Source organism: Microcaecilia unicolor, chromosome 7 (genome assembly GCF_901765095.1).
Source record: "Microcaecilia unicolor chromosome 7, aMicUni1.1, whole genome shotgun sequence".
Lineage (NCBI taxonomy): Eukaryota > Metazoa > Chordata > Amphibia > Gymnophiona > Siphonopidae > Microcaecilia > Microcaecilia unicolor.
In genome coordinates this window covers 29,215,312-29,235,534 of record NC_044037.1, presented here as the reverse complement: position 1 = coordinate 29,235,534, position 20,223 = coordinate 29,215,312, and the positions used below count along the sequence as shown (strand labels likewise).

The following is a 20,223-nucleotide window of genomic DNA, read 5'->3' as shown; positions in this document are numbered from 1 at the left end:
CCTCATCTTTTTTTTTTTTTTGTTACATTTGTACCCCGCGCTTTCCCACTCATGGCAGGCTCAATGCGGCTTACATGGGGCAATGGAGGGTTAAGTGACTTACCCAGAGTCACAAGGAGCTGCCTGTGCCTGAAGTGGGAATCGAACTCAGTTCCTCACGACCAAAGTCCACCACCCTAACCACTAGGCCACTCCTCCACTGTTGCTACTATTTGAGATTCTACATGGAATGTTGCTATTCCACTAGCAACATTCCATGTAGAAGTCGGCCCTTGCAGATCACCAATGTGGCCGCGCAGGCTTCTGCTTCTCACAGAAACAGAAGCCTGCGCAGCCTTCTACATGGAATGTTGGAATGTTGCTAGTGGAATAGCAACATTCCACGTAGAATCTCCAATAGTAGCAACAGAATCTCAATAGAAGCAACATTCCATGTAGAATCTCCAATAGTATCTATTTTATTACATTTGTACCCCGAGCTTTCCCACTCATGGCAGGCTCAATGCGGCTTACATGGGGCAATGGAGGGTTAAGTGACTTGCCCAGAGTCACAAGGAGCTGCCTGTGCCTGAAGTGGGAATTGAACTCAGTTCCTCAGGACCAAAGTCCACCACCCTAACCACTAGGCCACTCCTCCACTATTGCTACTATTTGAGATTCTACATGGAATGTTGCTATTCCACTAGCAACATTCCATGTAGAAGGCTGCGCAGGCTTCCGTTTCTGTGAGTCTGACATCCTGCACGTACGTGCAGGATGTCAGACTCACAGAAACAGAAGCCTGCGCAGCCTTCTACATGGAATGTTGCTAGTGGAATAGCAACATTCCATGTAGAATCTCCAATAGTATCTATTTTATTTTTGTTACATTTGTATCCTGCGCTTTCCCACTCATGGCAGGCTCAATGCGGCTTACATGGGGCAATGGAGGGTTAAGTGACTTGCCCAGAGTCACAAGGAGCTGCCTGTGCCTGAAGTGGGAATCGAACTCGGTTCCTCAGGACCAAAGTCCACCACCCTAACCACTAGGCCACTCCTCCTCTTGCACGAGATCTGTGGGGATGAGAAGAATTGCATCCCTCGTTGCAGCTCTACAAGGGGAAAAGTCATAAGAGCAATGGCGGCAGGACACCAGAGACACAGCGAGTGATGGCTGCTGAACCCAAGTGTCTCTTCCCTCTGCCTTTCCTTTCTAGACACTGCTGGTGGAAGAACACACTGCTATGACTGAAAAGCAGAGGCTCTACAACTCAAAACTACCACCACCAATAACACTATAGACAACCAATCCCACAACGGATGTTTGAGATACAGAATCCCGAGGGTGGAGAAAGGTTACCAAGCACAGTTCCAAACCCTAGGCTTCAGTGCTGCTGCCGCTGTTGTCATCACCACCAGCAGCGGAAGTGGCAGCTTAGCTCTTACTCCTCACCCCCAACACTCAAACAGCTTAACATTTAAGCTAAGATACAACCACAGTTTGCAAGGATTATAAATGGCTTGTTTTTATTTTTCAACAGAACCCAATAACAATGCAAAAAAGATGCATGTCTTTTCAACTGGACAAACTGTTCATAAAATTCATAATAAAAGAACTGCAGAATCAGTTTATGTTACTAGTAAGAAACAGCAGCATAAAATATAGGTCTTGTCTTCAATTCATGAACTTTTCTTTTTTTTTTTTTTTGCCAAGCAGTGGGAAACATGCCCAAGGTGCTGCATTATCACCAGTCCTTCGCTCGTTCTAGCCCTGTCTAAAAGCCAGGCAAGTGTCGGGCCTGATGACACCAAGAACAGACTCTTCCTTAATCCCCAAGGGCATGCTTTCCTTTTAGGAACTTTTTTTTTTTAAACATAAAGAAGACAAGGCAAACTAACTTTTGGAACGTTAACTATGTTTGCATGTTTTCCGTGCACTCCAGGCAGCCCTGGAAGGATCTCTACCCCACTGTGGAGCGCTGGACAGAACTAACCATTACCAAATCTATTACACTGGAATAAAGCCCTTATATAGCATAACGCTTATTTTCAGTGATGTTCCCTGACCAACGTTTAGTGCGAAAAATGTGGTTGCATAAGTAGTGTTTACTCTATAGGTAGAGTTTGGGAGGGACGGTGCCCTCCTCAAATGCAGTACATGCCCTGCTGTGAGTTTTCTGTAAGGTGCAGCTGAAGAACCCCTGCTGAATTTCTGTGCTTACCACTCCCTCCAATGCCCCAATTAGCCAACTGAGTGAGGAAGGAGGGGGTGGGGAGATGACTGTGGGGAAGGAAGAGGGAGAAGCTGCACAGAAAAAGAAATATTGCAGGATAGGAGAGAAGGGGAGAGGCAAAAAGGGAGTATGTACACCAGCAAGGGGAGGGGGGGGGGGGAGAGGATGAAAGGCTGCAAGGTTAGGGAGTGGAGATAAGAAGGATGAGAGTACTGGAAAAGGAGGGGGGGAGAAAGTCCTTGTTCCTCAAACAAACACTTTATATGGTTTATTCATCCTTGGATCCTAGTAAGTGGATAGAGAACAGCAGTGCTTGGACTGATCTGAACTGCTGCCGTACGGTACACCCCCAATTTCTGTGCTCCCCTCTTATCCCTACCCCACAGCTCTATAAACACAGAAAGCAATTCCAAAGGCCGCCCCAGCGTTACTGTATGAAAATAAATTGACCATTATAGACAAGATAACATTTGATGCAAAAATGCACCTTCAAAGCTTCAGTCCTCAAGGCCGTGGGCTTAGGAAAAATATTCGCTGTCGGACTGTAGCAGGAACCCAGGGCACAAGGAGCTAAGTGAGAACTGAGCCCCCTGCACATCTCCACCACGTCAGTTCTAATATAAAAAGATTTCCGTATACTGTCTCAAGGCTTGAAGTCATCCTTAATATGCCAGCTTCATTTTACCTTTTCAGAGCTGTGGTTACGGGATTTGGGGGGGGGGGGGGGGGGAGGGAATGACAAGACTGCATCTTCCTAACAAGAACCGCAAAAAACAGAACTGGAATGTTACATATCTGTCTTTTCAGATACAAAAATAGATTTTTTTTTATTCCTCCCCCTCCCCCCGTAGCATGTCTTCTACTCTTTTTTGTCTTTGGCGTCCTTCTTTTCGTCCTCATCGCTGTATTCTGTCGGCGCCTCGCCTTCCTTCAGCAGTTTGCCAACATGATGGTACTTAACTGTTGGAGACACAAAAGCATAGCGTGAGATCTGGCTCCCTCACGAAGCTGCCAGAAGTCAACCATCCTTACGCTGAGAGGGAAGGGGGTAGGAAAAAAAAAAAAAACTTTCAACCCCCCCCCCCCCCCCCGAGATTCAGTCCATGATGATCAGCGATTTTAAAGCTGCTGAAAGGCACGAGCTGAAGTGGCTCAGATAGCCAATGTCGTGCCTAGAAAGCCAGACCACGGCACTGCACACGGACAGCGGAGAGCATGACCTTCTACTGCAAGATACAGAAAGGTCATTTTATGTAAAAGGTTATGCGTGGAGAACTTGTACACTAATTTGGGGGAGCCTGCCAGTCACGTGCACACAAGGACTGAGCGGTAAGCACGGCTTCATGTGTGCACGTCTGACAAAAGTGAAGGTTTGACAGCACACACTTGCAGCGGTCGTAGCCTCACACAACGTTTTCATAAGGCTGATATCTATCTGCAGAAAAGCAGCCACAGATACGTGCTGGCGTTTTTTTTATTTTTGTTCGGACACGTGTACATTGATGCCGTTACTTCCCCTCTGTGTTTTTAAGGTGCAGACGCTGTTCTGGCTAGAGGGGGAAAAAAAAAAAAAAAAAAGAGATTTAAATTGCAAGAAGGTCATACACTCCTCTCTCTCAACCAACCCTTCAATGCTGCCCTGGACCTGGTGAAAAATTTCTTGCGTTATACATGTGTCAAAAGCCAGTTTCTTTTCATTTTAAGGTTTAACGATTTTTATTCGGGATCAAACATATCCAACATCTAACAAGTAAATAAGTCTACACAAAAACATCAAGCGATTACATGACAGGAATCAAACATAACAGAAGAATAAGCAAAATCATACAGCAAAAAGCTGGATAACACATGATCCCATTTTTGTTGTGCGAGAAGGACTCCCACACCCTCCCCCCTCATTACCCTAGTTTCCTTTCAAATTTAACGGTTGTATGCAAGATCACCCCCCTCCCCTACTTTACCCATACCTTAAACATACACTGAGATGACCCGGCATCTGGACTCTTACGACCCCAGGTCATCTTTGAAAGGATAATGTCCAGTAGTCCCAATCCACCCCCCCCCCATACCCAAGCAGAGAACCCCAAAACAACCCCTAATATAACAGTACCAACTTAGGAAACAATCTGAAACCTGTTCAATGCTGCACTTCTTGCTTTACGGGAGATCGTTTGCAAGTAAGAATTCCAGACAGACAAGAAAGCCCTTCTTCCCTTTGGGGAATTCCTAACAGCTCTTGATTCCCACAACATAAGGACACGCAACTATTTCTCCAAAGAGGGAGGCTCCTCCTGCATCCAAAGCTTAAGTATGAAACTTCTTCCCCGATGCATAAGCTTTACACAGTAATAAGCGCAAAGTTTTGTCCGAAATCCCATATGCCTCCCATTTATTCAGCAAGACTCCCTTCCAGGAAAAGGGCTACACAGTGACCAAAAAGAATCCCCAAGTATCGATGAAGCGACCTCCAAAATGCTTGAATGCCACTACATCGGCAAAAGACATGAAAAAAGGTATTCCCCTCCCCCTCGGCTGGCATTTGAGACATTGACCAGCAGGCACCCAACCTGCTCTAGCAGCCTGATGTTGTGATATATATGCCTTGTGGAGTACTCGGTATTGACTCTCCTGAAGTTCAGCATTTCCAACTTGCTTAGGAATAACTTTAATCAATTTCTGACAATCCATCCCCTTCAATTTATACCCAAGGTCCCTACTCCAAGTCTCCTTAAGAGGACCATACTCCCAGGGAGGGAGAAGAGAAATCAAAGCTCTATGTAAACCTGATACAGAAACCTGGAAGTTTCTTTTCATTTTAACGCTGTGTGAATTAACACCCATGCTCAACCCCTCTCTGCTCTGCTTGGCCAGTTACAGTTTACGTATAACTGACAGTAACCACATGGTTAGGCTCACAGTAGCTTTCTACATCAGCCTCACAGATAGGACACACAAATACTTCCCCCCACCGCAGACACGTACCTAAAAGGATATCATTTTCTAGTGTGCTATGACAATTACTTACAGATGAACTGAGATTCCCAGTCGTTCAGCGTATCTTGCTGGGAAGCAGTAAGATCAGACAGATCATCCCAGGTATCCTTCAGAGCCTCCTTATCCAAGCAGAAGGTCGCAAGGCCCCTTGATGCATCTCTTCCAGCAAAAATACCATAAGGCCCCTCTGTCAGAGAAAGAGAGGCTGTATTACAGCTGAACTTGGTCCTCGGCCGGCACTTACCTCTGGTTTCCCAAATTTCCCAGAACCAGCTCTGAACTGATAACAGCACAGGGTCAAGGGAGAGCGTGCCTGGTGTGTATGAATAGGAAAGTCTCTATTCCTGGTGGGGCAAGATATAAAACTTACCTGAAAATCTAGCATCAATCAAAATGCCAACCCAATCTTCAAGTTTCTGTCGGAACTACTGATCTGGAGCCTCAGAGCTCCTGTAGGAAGGGGGCCTCTGGCTGCACTCAGTCCAGACTTGACGGGCAAGCACCAAGTTCCAGAGGAAATCAGGGTCTTTCGCCCTTAGTATGGAGTGTTGCCACAATTTGTGTTTCTGCCAGGTACTTGTGGCCTGGCTTGGTCCCTGTTTGGAAAACAGGATACTGGGCTAGAGGGACCATTGGTCTGACCCAGTATGGCTACTCTTATGTTCATATGGATGAGGACTGTTCCAACAGCTAGGGTACACTCTGTGTGTGTGTTTTGTTTTGGGGTTGTTGGGGTTTGTTTGTTTTGGGTTTTTTTTTTTTTTTTTTTTTTGGGGGGGGGTTACAGAGGAGAAAACCTCCAACAAATTACTAATTCTTGTGTATGGCCCCAGTAACAGACTGGAAGACAAAAAGAACACAAAATTGGCAGACCCAACAATATAAGCTGCAGACCACAACAGATTTCTTTTTAAACCACCAGTACCAGGTTTCTTTGCAGATGACAAAATTTATTCAAAACTGCAAGATCACTAGCAGATAGTGTGGAATTGCAGGAGAACCTTGCAAGGCTGGAACTGGCCATCCAAATAGCAGATGACATTTAAAAATGGACAAGGGTAAAGTGAGGCACACAGAATTATTTTTTTCTGGCTATAGCTACATGATGCTGGGTCCAGAGCTAAGAAAAGGATCTTGGAATCCTTGTAAATAATACATTGAAATCACGGGATCAAAGTAGGGAGTCTCTACATTACAATACTCACTATCTGACCCACTGCTAGCCCTATTTTTACAATGCTTCCTAGTCCAATCTTTGGCTGAGAGTCACACACCGATTCACTCTGGAGCCAAGTTATGTGTTAACCCTAGAGACTAGGGCTAGGTGTAATCACAACTGTCCCTTCGCTCCAGAGGCTGTGAGTGCTACTTCCGTAGCATTCACAACTCCAGCCAGCCCGAGAAGCAAAAGGCCTAACCCCGGAATCCAACCCATATGCTCTATCTAGCACCGAGGCAGCCCAACTTGTGGCATTCTAGGGTGGATCAATTCTCTACCTTAATCTCATAAGAGTTTTTTTTTTCTTTAAGTTCCTCAGCTCCCAACCACAGCTGAAAGCAAACACCACAGAAAGACTACATTGTTGGACTTTTATACTGTCAGAACAAAATCTTTTAGCACAGCATGATCTGTGTCAGAGGAGAGAGTGCAGATCATTTGCTAAACTCCATTAAACATTAACTCAGGTCAATCTGATGAATTTTAACAAGGTTATCCTAGGCTAGGAGATGCCTTGAGGCCTGCGCAGGAATGGCTACAAGCTTCTGCGTACCTGACACTCCCATAGAGTCAGAAGAGTTCAACTAAGCTACGAGCACCTCCCACTACAGACAGCGGATTTATGTATTCTAACATTTGAATAATGGTCAACTGAGAATTTCCTTTAACTGACACAACTACACGAGGAAGAAGTGCATGGAGAACTCAGACAGCCGGTTAATTAATACCAAGTTCTCCCCCACCCCCACCCCATATCAACTCCGATCCTCTCTTATGTCTGTAACCCCTATCGATCTTGTTCATTAATGGCTTTCAGTGGCCTCTGGTCTAGAACATGTAGGGTGTGCGCCAAAATAAACATGTACAGGAGTCTATTTCAGCGGGACATTGGTGAATATCCACCAACCTGACCCAAACATCTTTCAGCAACATAGGAAAATAATGTACAGGATCAAAAATCTCCAAATATTCTGGCGAGGCGGAAGAGTGGGCAAGAGTTGGTTGGGGGTGGAAATGGGGGGTTTCTTTTCTTTTTTGGATCTTGCACCACAGTGTATTCTAGTGTGTTTTGGAAGATGTTTATATTGGTTTGTATTTCTTGTTCAATTGTACAATAAAAAAAAAAAAACTATCGATATATAAAAAAAAAATCTCCAAATATTCAGCCACTCGAACATCTCCTGAATCTGGCACAAAGGGTAAGTCCTTTGGCAGAGTCCTCAGTCTAATTAGCTCATATACTCTTCAGCAAGACAACGCTTTATCCATTTACAAAGAAAAAATAGGGGTAGAATTTACAGGGTAACTTAAAAGCGCAAGTCATGAAACGAGAACAGGGTTTCTGACTGATAGAGGTGAAGTGTCACAGCTGCATCCAAATGTGTGTGCATTCTACAAGAGGTCTAGAGGAAAGTGGGGGGGGGGTATGTGTATATTAGCTGCTCTTGGAATGTTTTAGGTGTGTTACAGGAGGCCCTACACACTTCTATACCCTCTCCTACCACACCACACTCACAGACTCTCACCCTCTGTACTCTCCCTTGCACCCTTTTCCTGTCCCTCCCAACTCTTTCCCTCCTTCACGCTCCCCCGCGTTTTCCCTCCCAAGCAGCCACCAGCACAGACAGTAACCAGAGGAGAGGCCTTGGCAACTGTGGCAATGGCAGAGGCCTCATACGAAGGACTGGCAGGGCCTGGGAAACCTACAAGCTCCTCCTCCTCAGCAGTTGGCAGGGCCTGCAGAAACCCGCTGTCTAGGTTGTACTATCATTAATGCATTTATGTAACTGATTTGCCCACTGGCCCCTGAATAAACAGATCATAAGCACACCGTGACATAATACATGTTAAAAAAAAACAACAAACAATTAAGGGCTGTTGGAAATAAATTTGCCTTGACAGCAGCCTTTCCAGTCTCAAAATCAAACACCAGTGCATGAGTCCAACTATCTCAAAGTGTAATATATACAGTGAGCACAACGCACCCTTGAGAAAAGGGGAGGTAGAGCGGGGCATCGTGGCTCTGGGAAGAGAAAGAGTAGCTATAGCCAAACAGAAAACGACAGAGGGAGAAAAGAGGAGAGATATCAATGTAAGGAAATAACAAGAACAAATGGCATCCTAGAAAGAGAAGAAAATCTAAGCCCCGAAGAGAAAAATGGGAGATAGGGAAAATATATGTTTCAATATAAACATGGACAGAGAAAGAACACAGCTCAGCGCCCGGCAGCCAGGTCACATCCTGTGTTACAATTTGCAAAAACCACGTATGGGTGACTCCAGAAGTCAAATTCAAAGGTTAGCCCTCGAGCTTGCCCAACACCTTTGATCAAATGTTCAATTCTATTTGTTTCCCTGGTGACGTATTAAGCACAGTAGCATACTATAAGTTATAGTATGTATTTATTAAGATCTAAACCTAGTGGTTACATATTTTGGAACAACTTTTATTAATTAGCCTTCTACTTATTAACAACCAATGGGATGCGATAGTGATGCTGTAGTACTCATATGACAGCATCTAGTTAATTTCAACTGCTTATCTCCCACTGACACTGGAATCCATTAACTAGATAATGCTGGTCAGTCGGCTGCTGCAGCTTGACAGCCCTTTGGTATTGTGGATGTAGCTAGCAACTCCACAGCTCAGACTTTAAAGGTACGTACGTCCACAAGAAAATGCACTTTAAGCCAACTTCAACCACATGCTTCCCGTACACCAGGATCCACTTACAAAGGCAGTCAAGTAAAAGCTCCCTTTAATTCTGCTTAATAGGAAAAGAAAAGAAAGCTAATCACAGAAGTATTGGATGACAGGTACAGAAACAAAGATGGCACAAAGAGCAGGCTCATAGCTAAATAAAAACCTAAGGCTCAGAAAGTTTATGGTTGTATTCACTCTCTTTCAAGACTACTCCCTAAACAAGCCATGCAGGTTATTTAACACTACAGACATGTATTTGCAGTGCAGGCTAATGTCTGGGAAAAGCAAGAGGATTAAAAATTATTAATAACTCCTAAGACAACGCCCCCCCCCCCCCGGGGGGGGGGGTAACATGCAGTGTCACACTGGTGCTCAAACTGGTCATTAACACCAGAGTGACCCTATCACTGACTTTCTCACACAAGGTCCCAATTTCAGGCCCTACTAACTCGACAGACTACGCCTGCTTTGTGATTCCCACCCTTTCAGGCAGTCAGATTTACAGGATATCCTTAAATATGCAGGAGACGGGTTTCCATACAATGCAGGCAAATTTTTTTCATCCATATTTAATTACGAATAAGGGGAACCCACCTAGGCTGGCCAAGTCTAACAGTACTGTTTCCCTAAAATAATTAGTATTTCCTATTTGTTAGGCTCGTTTATTTTGTTTAAACATTATATAATCAGAATTATCCCTTACTATTATAAGATCCAAGACTCTAATTACATCTTATTTTTCATATTTACTACTGATTAATTATTTATATCCTACTTCAATACCCATGGTTGTTTAACTGTTATTTTTTTTTTTATTCTGCTAAATTTGAAAAATTGTACTTCTTGCATTGTAACTTAGCACAATATTTTTGTAAGCCACTTTTGAGCCTGCTATCAGTGGGAAAAGGTGGGATTCAAATGTGATAAATAAAATATACCCTCTCCCCAACAACAAAAAAATCATGATGGCTCACATAAGTAAAACCAAAAGAGATTTGTGAAGATTTGGTATGTCACCTCGGGTATAATGGATCTAAGTAAAAACTGTATTTATTAGAGCTCCCTGCACACTTCCTGAAATGTGAAGAGCGCACAGACAACTTTGATCCTTTAAAGACTAAAGGGGACAGTCTTAATAAAATGCTCACCGTTCAATAAAAGCGACAACCCCCCCCCCCCCCCTCATTAGAAACTACGTGCAGAGATCAAAGAATATGTGACCACAAGACAAGAGAGGCTGTAGGAAAACTATTTCCGAGGGATCCATCCGGCCCTGCTGCTTTCTCACCTGGCCCATAGAACTTCTTGCCCTTGGTGACGTCGAAGACTTTGCCATTGATGGCCATCAGGATGCGGGGGTTCTGGGTGCCGTCGTACTCGCGCAGCTCGGCCACGGTGAAGTCCCGCCGCCTCATCTTGGGCAGCTGTTCGTCCGGCTCGTCCAGGCTCTGCGGGGGTTTGTCTCCCCGGATGATCTTGTAGAGCAGGAAGAGGCAGACGCTGAGCAGGATCAGGTTGAGGGGCGAGGTGAAGATCTCCTGCAGGATGCTGCTCTGGCTCTGCTGCTGCACCTCCTCCTCTGCCATGTTGTCCTCCATCTTTCCCCTAGGGCTTTGGAACGGCGGCTACAAAAATAGGGGAGAAGGGCTAGAAGAGAACGCGGCCGCTTTTTAGCAGCTATAGTGAGCAACCCGGGAAGGGCGCTGGGATCGGATCGGGTAGGTTTGGGGGAAGCTAAGCAGCGCCAAAATCCAGGCTGACGCAGGGAAACTGGACTTGGATCAGTCAGTGCTGTTTAGACGCTGGAGCTGACTGAACACACCACCCACCACCAGCCAAAAAAAAGAAAAGCTCCCTCCCTGCTGGCACTGGGACAGCCAAGCCCTACCCCCCCTGCTTCTGATTGGCTCTGGCGAGCAGACTGAGCCAATCAGCAGCCGACTATCAATGGAAAGGTGGAAGGGCACAAACAAGGAGGTGTAATGGACAGGAGTGGAAGTGAGCCGATCGAGTCCACTGTGAGCAAGGAAGCCAATTAGGACGGTCTAAGTTTTCCCTTGCCAGCGCTGCCGTCATCCCCGTTCACTCAAAACAAAGCAAGCAAACCTATGAGCTGCTGCATCCACATTGTCGTTTATTTATTGTTGGTCCGTCTGTAATAAGTCTAAAGCTGTTTCAGCTGGATAAGCAGTGCCTTAAGAGGTGGAGGACAAAAGTTTTGTTTTTTTTACCTTATTGGACAGCTTTTTAGTTTATTTGATAGCTTCCCAAATGTAGATATAAATATTATGAAATAACAATTGAATATCAGTAAAACAGCTTTAAAAATTATTATAGCTGGTAGAAACAGCAATTTTAAACTCTGTATTTTGTGCCCATTTTTCTACACTAAAAACTACATAAATACACTATACAATACAGATGGCCAAATTTCAGTGAGAATATCCTGTTTCCTGATGGGTTCATCTTAAATGTTGTTGTAATCTGCCTTGGGAAGCCTGGTGTTATAAAAAAAAATTATGGAATATATTGAAATTAAATGGAAGTAGAATTAAACTCTGCTTTCATTGGGGCACATGGAATCACATCTTCATCTGTTTTGTAGAAGATTACCTTTTAGATACACTTATCAATAGAAATCAAACAAAATAAAACATGGAAAAGAAAATAAGATGATACCTTTTTTATTGGACATAACTTAATACATTTCTTGATTAGCTTTCGAAGGTTGCCCTTCTTCCTCAGATCGGAAACCTTCGAAAGCTAATCAAGAAATGTATTAAGTTATGTCCAATAAAAAAGGTATCATCTTATTTTCTTTTCCATGTTTTATTTTGTTTGATTTCTATTGATAACCTTAAGAGTGGACTAACACGGCTACCACACTCCTCTACTTTTAGATACACAAAATCATCCACGCAGATGCCCACTCTATATGTTAAACCTAGTGGACCTACCATCCAGAAATGCCAAAAGATCAGCCCGCAAATTCCTCAATCTGAACTTCCCCAGCTGTAAAGGAATTAAATACAAACAGTCATACGCTACTACTTTTGCATATAAAAGCACACAGATCTGGAACGCATTACCCATGGCCCTGAAGAATATGGACAATCTAACCAGCTTTCGCAAATCTTTGAACACACATCTCTTCAACAAAGCCTACTAAAAACATCCTTAATAAATCATTCCTCAAACTACTCAGGTGCATCAAAAACACCTCTCACAACACCTTACCTAGCACCTTGCATCTAAATCACCTACCTTCAGCTTATTATCGACTGTATTTAAGATGATGTAATGACTGCATCATAACAACACTCTGTAAGCCACATTGAGCCTGCAAAAAGGTGGGATAATCTGGGGTACAAATGCAATAAATAAAATAAATAACTTATTCTGTTGTTTGAGCATGTTTCATGGACAAGTGGTTTTATAAGTCAAAATAATACAAATATTTCTGTCAAACAGATCTCTCATTTATTGAAACATAACAAATTGGGCTATAAGCCCCTAATGCAGTCCATTGGTTTTCTTATATTTTGTTCTTGTGATGGCTCATACTGTGCCCAAACTGGAAATACAATGAGACAGAATAATAGAATTCATTAACATTCAAAACTTACTTTTTATGTTTTAATCATCTTTATTAAAAGCAAAACATGTTGGTTGACAAGCTTCATATGGAACAAGAACAAACAGTAAACCATCCAACATGGCACAATAAAAATTTTTACAGAGAACATATTCCAAGAACCCTTCTCCTCACGTATTCCCCTCCCTCCCTCCCTATAAGCCCACCTGACTGTTGCCACCCGCCAAACTAACACAACAGATGTACAGATCAGTAGGACTCAAAGCATTTCATAACAAGTAAAGTCATAAACAACACAGTTTATACCAAATTGTTTAACCACACTTTGGTTTTGCCTTTGGGTTTAATAAGCAATACCATGTGCATGTAAGGTCTAGATAAACAAATTTAAACAATCTATGTTTAAAGCATATGCCCTAAATATGTAATACTTGGTAGCAATAATTAAACAGTGATGGAATATTCAAATAGCAGGTAGCCAATAGATTTATTTTCTGCTGAAAATAATCAACTTTGTATAAACTTGGCGACTAATACTGTGCTGCTTGCTATTTTTTATTTTTATTTATTAGGATTTATTTACCGCCTTTTTGAAGGAATTCACTCAAGGCGGTGTACCGTAAGAATAGATCAAACTTGAGCAGGAGGCAATTAGAGCAGTAAAAATATTCAAACAACAACAATACAAAGTATGGCATGGTATACTACTTGCAATGACAACACAATATGTACTAGAACATTATAATTGGTAGTGAAGGGTAGGGCAAAGTTGTAACATATAGATGAGTAAGAAAGTAGGAAGAATTCGAAAGTAAGGTGATTGATTTGAAGAAAGTTGCATGTGAGATCAGAGAGATGGTTAAATATTATCTCAGCTAGGGTAGGAGTGGATAAACATGTCCCGCTGCAGTATGTGCAGCCCAAGTCAATCCTTGTGTGTGTGAGTGAGACTAACAAGTTAGTTACTTCTTCTGTTAAAGGCTTGGTTGAAGAGCCAAGCTTTCACCTGCTTGCTGAAGTAGAGGTAGGGGGGCTACTCCGGAGAAGGCTCGCTTGCGGGTATCACATCGTGTAATGTTTTTTGGAGAGGGTGTAGTTAGTGAAAGTTCTTGGGAGGACCTTAGTGTTCTTGTATTGTTTCCCTGCATAATATAATTGTACTTGCATATATTTTTCTGCCATGACTTTAATTAACAAAAGCATATGATTTTCTACTGGATCGTATTCATATATGTGACCTGACAAAACAGAGAAGATAGTACTGTTTGAGAAGCTTGTTTACACAGACTGCACTATTTCAAAACAAGAAACTCGAGAAAGGGAAACTGCTGCGCTAGCTGGATTGAAAACATAGTATCTAAAAACATTTTCATACTTTATACAAATGTCAATAACATCTGATGATGGAAAAATAAGGTGACCTTTACTTTTCTGTGTTATCAGTGAATACAGTGTGCTGTCACTTTCATCACTCAAAGCGTTTATGCAGGGTTCACAATGTAGAGGTGTTTGCAACTTAAAAACAACAAATCCAGCAATATATACAATATTTTTTTCTGAACACATGGACAGATGGTCAAGTCTTGGGATATAGGTGTAATCGTGGTCTGCTGTTACACTTTCAACAGGATGAATGAACCTGTGTCTACTCGTAGAATTGTTAAGGACTGATGCTGAGGGTGTTACTTCGGCTATGCAATTGCTTGATACAGTTAAAATGGGAACAATTTCTAGTGGCAGGGAGTTACCTCAGAGAATATCTTGTAGATCATTAAGCACAAGCATTTTTCTATAAGCAGCAATGAACTGCCTAGCTGATGGATTGTTGTTATGGCCCCCGAGACACCAAATTTTGCCAAACAATGATCTTGGCTTACTTTAAAGGCACACAGGAATCTCATTTGATATGCAGGTTTGCCAATCAGGAAGTCAGAGCATCAGCAAACTATAAACCCCTGGAATCCAGTTTTCCGAACTGAATCTAACATAGACTTTCCTAGGGTTACCATATGTCCGGATTTACCCGGACATGTCCGGGCAACCGTGTGGGTTTTGCCAGCCTGCCGGTTTGTCCAGAAATCCGGACAAACGGGCAGATTGCTAGCCTCCCCTGCCTTAGTTACAACTGCCCTGGTGGTCTAGTGACCTCTTCCGCCTTCGGGGCAGGAAAGAGACCCCTCTTTCCTGTCCAGATTGCTGCCCTGCATGCATCCTTCCTGTTGGTGATCTCGGCGCCGATTCAAAATGGCCGCATAGAGTTCAAGTGATCTCGCGAGACTTAAACTGTCGGCGGCCATTTTGAATCGGCGCCAAGATCACCAACAGGAAGGATGCATGCAGGGCAGCGCTCCGGGCAGGAAAGAGGGGGCTCTTTCCTGCCCCGAAGAAGTCACTAGACCACCAGGGCAGTAGTAAGATAAGGGTGATGGGGAGGGGGGGTGACGGGGTGTATGACAGGGGGGAGGGGAAAATGTGATAGGGGTGGAGCGAGGGCGTGAAAGGGGGCGGAGTGGGATGTGAAAGAGGGCGGGGTGAGGTGTGTGGTGGTGGGGGTATGTGTCCTCCTTTTTGGGGGACGGCAAGTCTGGGGGTAACCCAGACTTGCCGTGTCTGGACTCCTTCAAATACATTATATAAGACCTTGCAGTGTGTGAAATGGACTTATTTTCAGCTATGTTTGCTGATTGCAATGGAACCTTTGAACCTTGACAGTTCATATTTCGAGATGTCAGCACATCAAAAAGGCAATTAAACATACGAATAAATTTAACAGTCACTTCACAGCCAACAAAATCCGATAGCTTCTCATTGTTGCAAAACTCAAGAGAAGAAGCAACAGATTCACTGAGAAGTTGTGCTGCTAATCTGACATTCATTTTATTTTTTTTATTTTTTTTACCACAACACATGCCAAGCTCTCAATTTATTACCTACGTGTACCCCTCGTGTTCTTGCAGTTTGTGAAGCTTGTGATTGGCTCAGAGACTTCCAGGTCTCTCAGCTGAGTGAAGCACGGCCAAAAAAGACGTTTTTTATTATTGAAGAGGTGAATGATGGTGAAAACAGACGGCTTTTTTCGATGGCCGGCCTCAACTGCACTTTTGTTTTTATTATTGCGGAGGTGAATGGCGGCGAAAATGGACGGCTTTTTTCGATGGCTGGCCTCAACTGCACTTTTGTTTTTATTATTGCGGTGGGGAGCGGAATGACTTTTATAGCGGTTTTTTATCAGTTTTCAATCCCGCGCAGCCCCAACGAGAGATACAGACCTCTTGTTAGAGTTTCCAGCGTTAAGGCAATTGGAAAAGCTTAGTGCATCTCATTACAATAGGGTTGCTACACAATTTGCTCATCAGCATTCCATTTTAGTTAGATGCTACCGCTGTCGTAAAATGGCTTTTAGTGCATGCCAGGGTTTACTACTTCCTCGTTAATGGCTCATTATTGACTCATTATTGGCTCGTTAGATTTAGTGCATCTGGCCCTCAGTGTGCTTGCTGCTTCCAGCATGTGTCTGATTACCCCTCTTCCCTCACCTGTGATTTCCTCTGTTTGACTCTGGTGCTTTGTGGTAAGCTTATTTATCATTCTGTTCCAGGTTGTTTGTTTTGTTTCCCTTGGAGTTACCCTTTGTGCTGTGTTGTATTTTGTCTGTCTTTGTGGCAGACTGGGGGACCATTTTTTCTTTCCTGGGGGTTGTTTGTTTGTTCTTCCCTGTGTTTAAGTTACCCTTGTCTGCAGTGTTCCTGCCTCTAGCAGCTGTGTGTTCAGAGCTTGGTTAACCCTTTGACTACAGTATTTTGTCTGCCTCTGGCAGCTGAGTGTTTGGAGCAGTCTTTCCCTTGTGACTGTTTTAATTCTTTTTTTGCTGTCACTACCCTCGCTATTACTGTGTACTGCCCTTTCTGAGCGGGGTGTGTCTCTGGCCCGGCTCTCTATTTTTGCTGGCCTTTCCCTCTCCTGTCTGCTGGGGATCTCTGCTCTCTGTATCCATATTTCTCAGTCCCTCATTTCCTTCGTGTGCTGTGAGGTACAGACAAATGTGTTTCCTATAGTTACCTCTCTTAGTTCATTTTTCCCTTGTGTCCTTAGTGAGTACTTAGTGTGTTGGTGCTCTAGTCCCCGTGGGGACCCCTTGTTTTTTCTTTCTCCCTTCCCTGGGTTTGAGTCGGTTCCGGTTAGGCCGTGAGGCCCGTATGACTGTATTCTGAGCAAGTGGGTTCCCGTTAGGCCGCGAGGCCCGCCTGAATGCCCTATCTTCCCCTTTCTGATAGTGCAAGTTGGTCGCGTGTGTGTACGTGCAGGACTTGGTAGCTGGGGTGGCGTATAGTACCTGATCGGTCCATCCTAGGCCTTGGCCTAAAAGCTATATTAGGCCTCAGCCTAGGCTCAAGGGCTCACGTCCAGCCTGACAAAACCTAAGCAAAGAACAGGACGTCAAACTCAGAAACAGAACGAAGGAAGAAGAGGACCTCGGCTGGCGGGGGTTGGGGTCCCCCGCCAGCAAAGGTAGGTGACGTTGATGCCGGGTTGGCGGCGGGAGGAGGGATCGAGAGGGTCATTGGCAGGGGGGTCCAGGGCCAAATCTATGGGGGCCCAGGCCCCCGTGGCCCCACATAGCTACACACCTGGTATAATATAAGATGAAAGTGTGAAGAAGCTGAGCATATTGAGAACTAATTGATAGTGAGCTCCCTTCAATTCTTAAAACTGTGTACAGTGCCTGATTGTTGTAGGGTCAGAGAGTGGGCATTACTGCACTAACCAATTAGCACATCAACATTACTGACAAGAGCCCTTACTGTCTACAAAATAGGTGACGGTAAGTGCTGTCACAATCATTTTTAAAAATGGCCATGTGCTAATGGAAACAATAGTGCACAGCCATTAATGGAGAAAGTAGGGAAAAAAAGCATTTTTACGGATGCAGTAAAAATGGCTTTAGTGCGCAGGAAACAGACAGATTAAGGCATAGTCATAGACAAACTAGGCATGTGCCTTAAGTATTGGGGGCAGGGGGCCTATCAGATGCACTTAGGATTCAGGAGGCTAGGATTACCAACTGTCTGGATTTTTAAAGGATTCTACTACCTGTCTCAAAGCCAAAAGGATGGCTAAGTGTGTGGATATTTTTCAGAGTTTAGCCCACTAAGCTCTCCATGCTCCTCCCTTCCAGTGCAGAGGCTGTGGTAGGATCCAGGCAATGGGAAGGCTTCTAGCCACAGGAAGGGGGCCTGAGCTGTAATGACTGTAGGGTAGAGGGCTGCACAGGAATGGGGATTGCAGGAATCCCGTGGGAATGGAGAAGTTGCTGTGGGATTTGTGCGAGAATGTAGTCAAAATCTCTGGTGACTCCAGAATGAGGCTTGGAATACACTGAGAAAGGCAACTGGAGCACCAGAATGAGGTTTGCAACATATGGAGCAAACCAATTGGAGCATCAGAGAGGCTTGGAATGTTCAGAGAGGCAGCTGGAACATCAGACTGAGGCCCCGATGCTCAAAAGTCACCGTTAACATCCGCGTATATACATAGCCACCGCTGAACTTACTGAACGTGGAGCAACGATCGATGCTCAAAAGAAATTGCTTGCAAGTAAGATATTCGGAAACTGTACGTTCTGCTTGGTAGAGAAAGCATCTAGCACATGTGCAGAACATTCTCACGGTAAGCATCAATGTACTGAGCATGCACAAGAAGAAAAAAAGCAGAATAGCAACAACTACTTCATAGGCATGCATCCAAGGCAACCACTTATAAGAGTGCAGAATACACGCACTTGCAAAGAACTGTCTTCTATTGCAGTAAAGTTTTAAAACGAGAGAAAATGATCCTGACAGCCTTTGCGGTAGTCTCCTGCTGTAAAGCAAACCTTTTGCGTGCACCATAGACAAATGTCATATGCATGCATCGATGTTACCTGCAGAACACAATCATATAATAAACCCACATAGCACATTTCCCTACACACATACACAAAATGGTACATTTTCCACACATGTGCAGATACTATTAAAAAATGCAAGCACACTGCTTCCTTTTTCAATGGGCAGAACACACACATTACATTACATTACCAAGGGCTTCTATTCCGCTCACACCTAAAACATTAGTTCGTAGCGGATTACATTACAAACAGAACTAGTTAGAACAAACTGGGAGCTTACAAATCAGGTAAATCAAGTACAGCAAAACACAAAAACAACTTCTTATCATCATAGAAGCTATCTTAAAAGCACATACCTCTTGAATAAAATGGTTTTAAGTGATTTGTGAAAAGATGGCAAAGTGTTCAACATTTTGGCTGCTTGATAAAAAAAAAAAAAAAAAAACTCTTTTAGACCGCAACCCTTATATGAGAGAAATGTAAATCTTAGATGATTTGAAGTGTAATATTTTGAGATTAATATTATGATCAATGAAAATAAGTAAACTGGAGCGGTGCCCTGAATTATTTTAAAATCAAAACAACATAGTTTAAAAATTATTGGGCCTCTATCAGGAACCAGTGGAGATGAATATAATAGGCCTAAACTCAGTCTATATAGTGGGGTGAGTTACCTAGGTCAGTCGGTTGAGGGTCAAAAATATAATAGAACATAACATAAGAATATAAGAATAGCCATACTGGGTCAGACCAATGGTCTATCTAGCCTAGTATCCTGTTTCCAACAATGGCCAATCCAGGTCACAAGTACCTGGCAGAAACCCAATTAGTAGCAATATTCCATGCTACCAATCATAAGAACATAAGAGTAGCCATACTGGGTCAGACCAATGGTCCATCTAGCCCAGTATTCTGTTTTCCAAACAGCGGCCAAGCCAGGTCACACGTGCCTGTCAGAAACCCAAATCATGGCAACACTCCATACTACAAATCCCAGGGCGAGTAGTTGCTTCCCATGTCTGTCTCAATAGCAGACTATGGACTTTTCCTCCAGGAATCTGTCCAAACCTTTTTTAAACCCAGATATGGTAACCGCAATTACCACATACTCCATCAAAGAGTTCCAGAGCTTAACTATTCATTGTGAAAACAAATATTTCTTCCCATTTGTTTTAAAAGTATTTCCATGTAACTTCCTCGAGTGTCTCCTACTTTTGTATAAAATCAATTTACTTCTATTCGTTCTACACCACTCGGATTTTGTAGACCTCAATCATATCTCCCCTCATCTGTCCCTTTTCCAAGTTGAAGAGCCCTAACCTTTATAGCCTTTCCTCATATGAGAGGAGTTCCATCCCCATTAAAATAATTTTGGTCGCTCTTCTTTGAACCTTTCCTAATTCCGCTATATCTTTTTTGAGATACGGTGACCAGAACTGAATGCAATACTCAAGGTGCGGATGCACCATGGAGTGATACAAAGGCATTATAGTATTTTCGGTCTTATTCACCATCCCTTTCCTAATAATTCATAACATCCTGTTTGCTTCTTTGGCCGCCGCTGCACACTGAGCAGAAGATTTCAGCATATTATCAACAACGACACCCGGA

At 43.5% G+C, this 20,223-nt stretch overlaps 1 protein-coding gene across 1 annotated transcript; it reads right to left on the bottom strand.

The window, feature by feature from the left end:
* Positions 1 to 1,487: 1,487 nt before the first annotated feature.
* On the bottom strand, positions 1,488 to 10,973 carry PGRMC1 (progesterone receptor membrane component 1). Its single transcript, XM_030209018.1, has 3 exons — positions 10,419 to 10,973; positions 5,239 to 5,394; positions 1,488 to 3,173 (listed from the first exon to the last, which is right to left on the bottom strand). The coding sequence occupies exons 1-3, from the start codon at positions 10,726 to 10,728 to the stop codon at positions 3,073 to 3,075; spliced, it is 567 nt and encodes a 188-aa protein (XP_030064878.1). The 5' UTR covers positions 10,729 to 10,973; the 3' UTR covers positions 1,488 to 3,072.
* Positions 10,974 to 20,223: the final 9,250 nt, after the last annotated feature.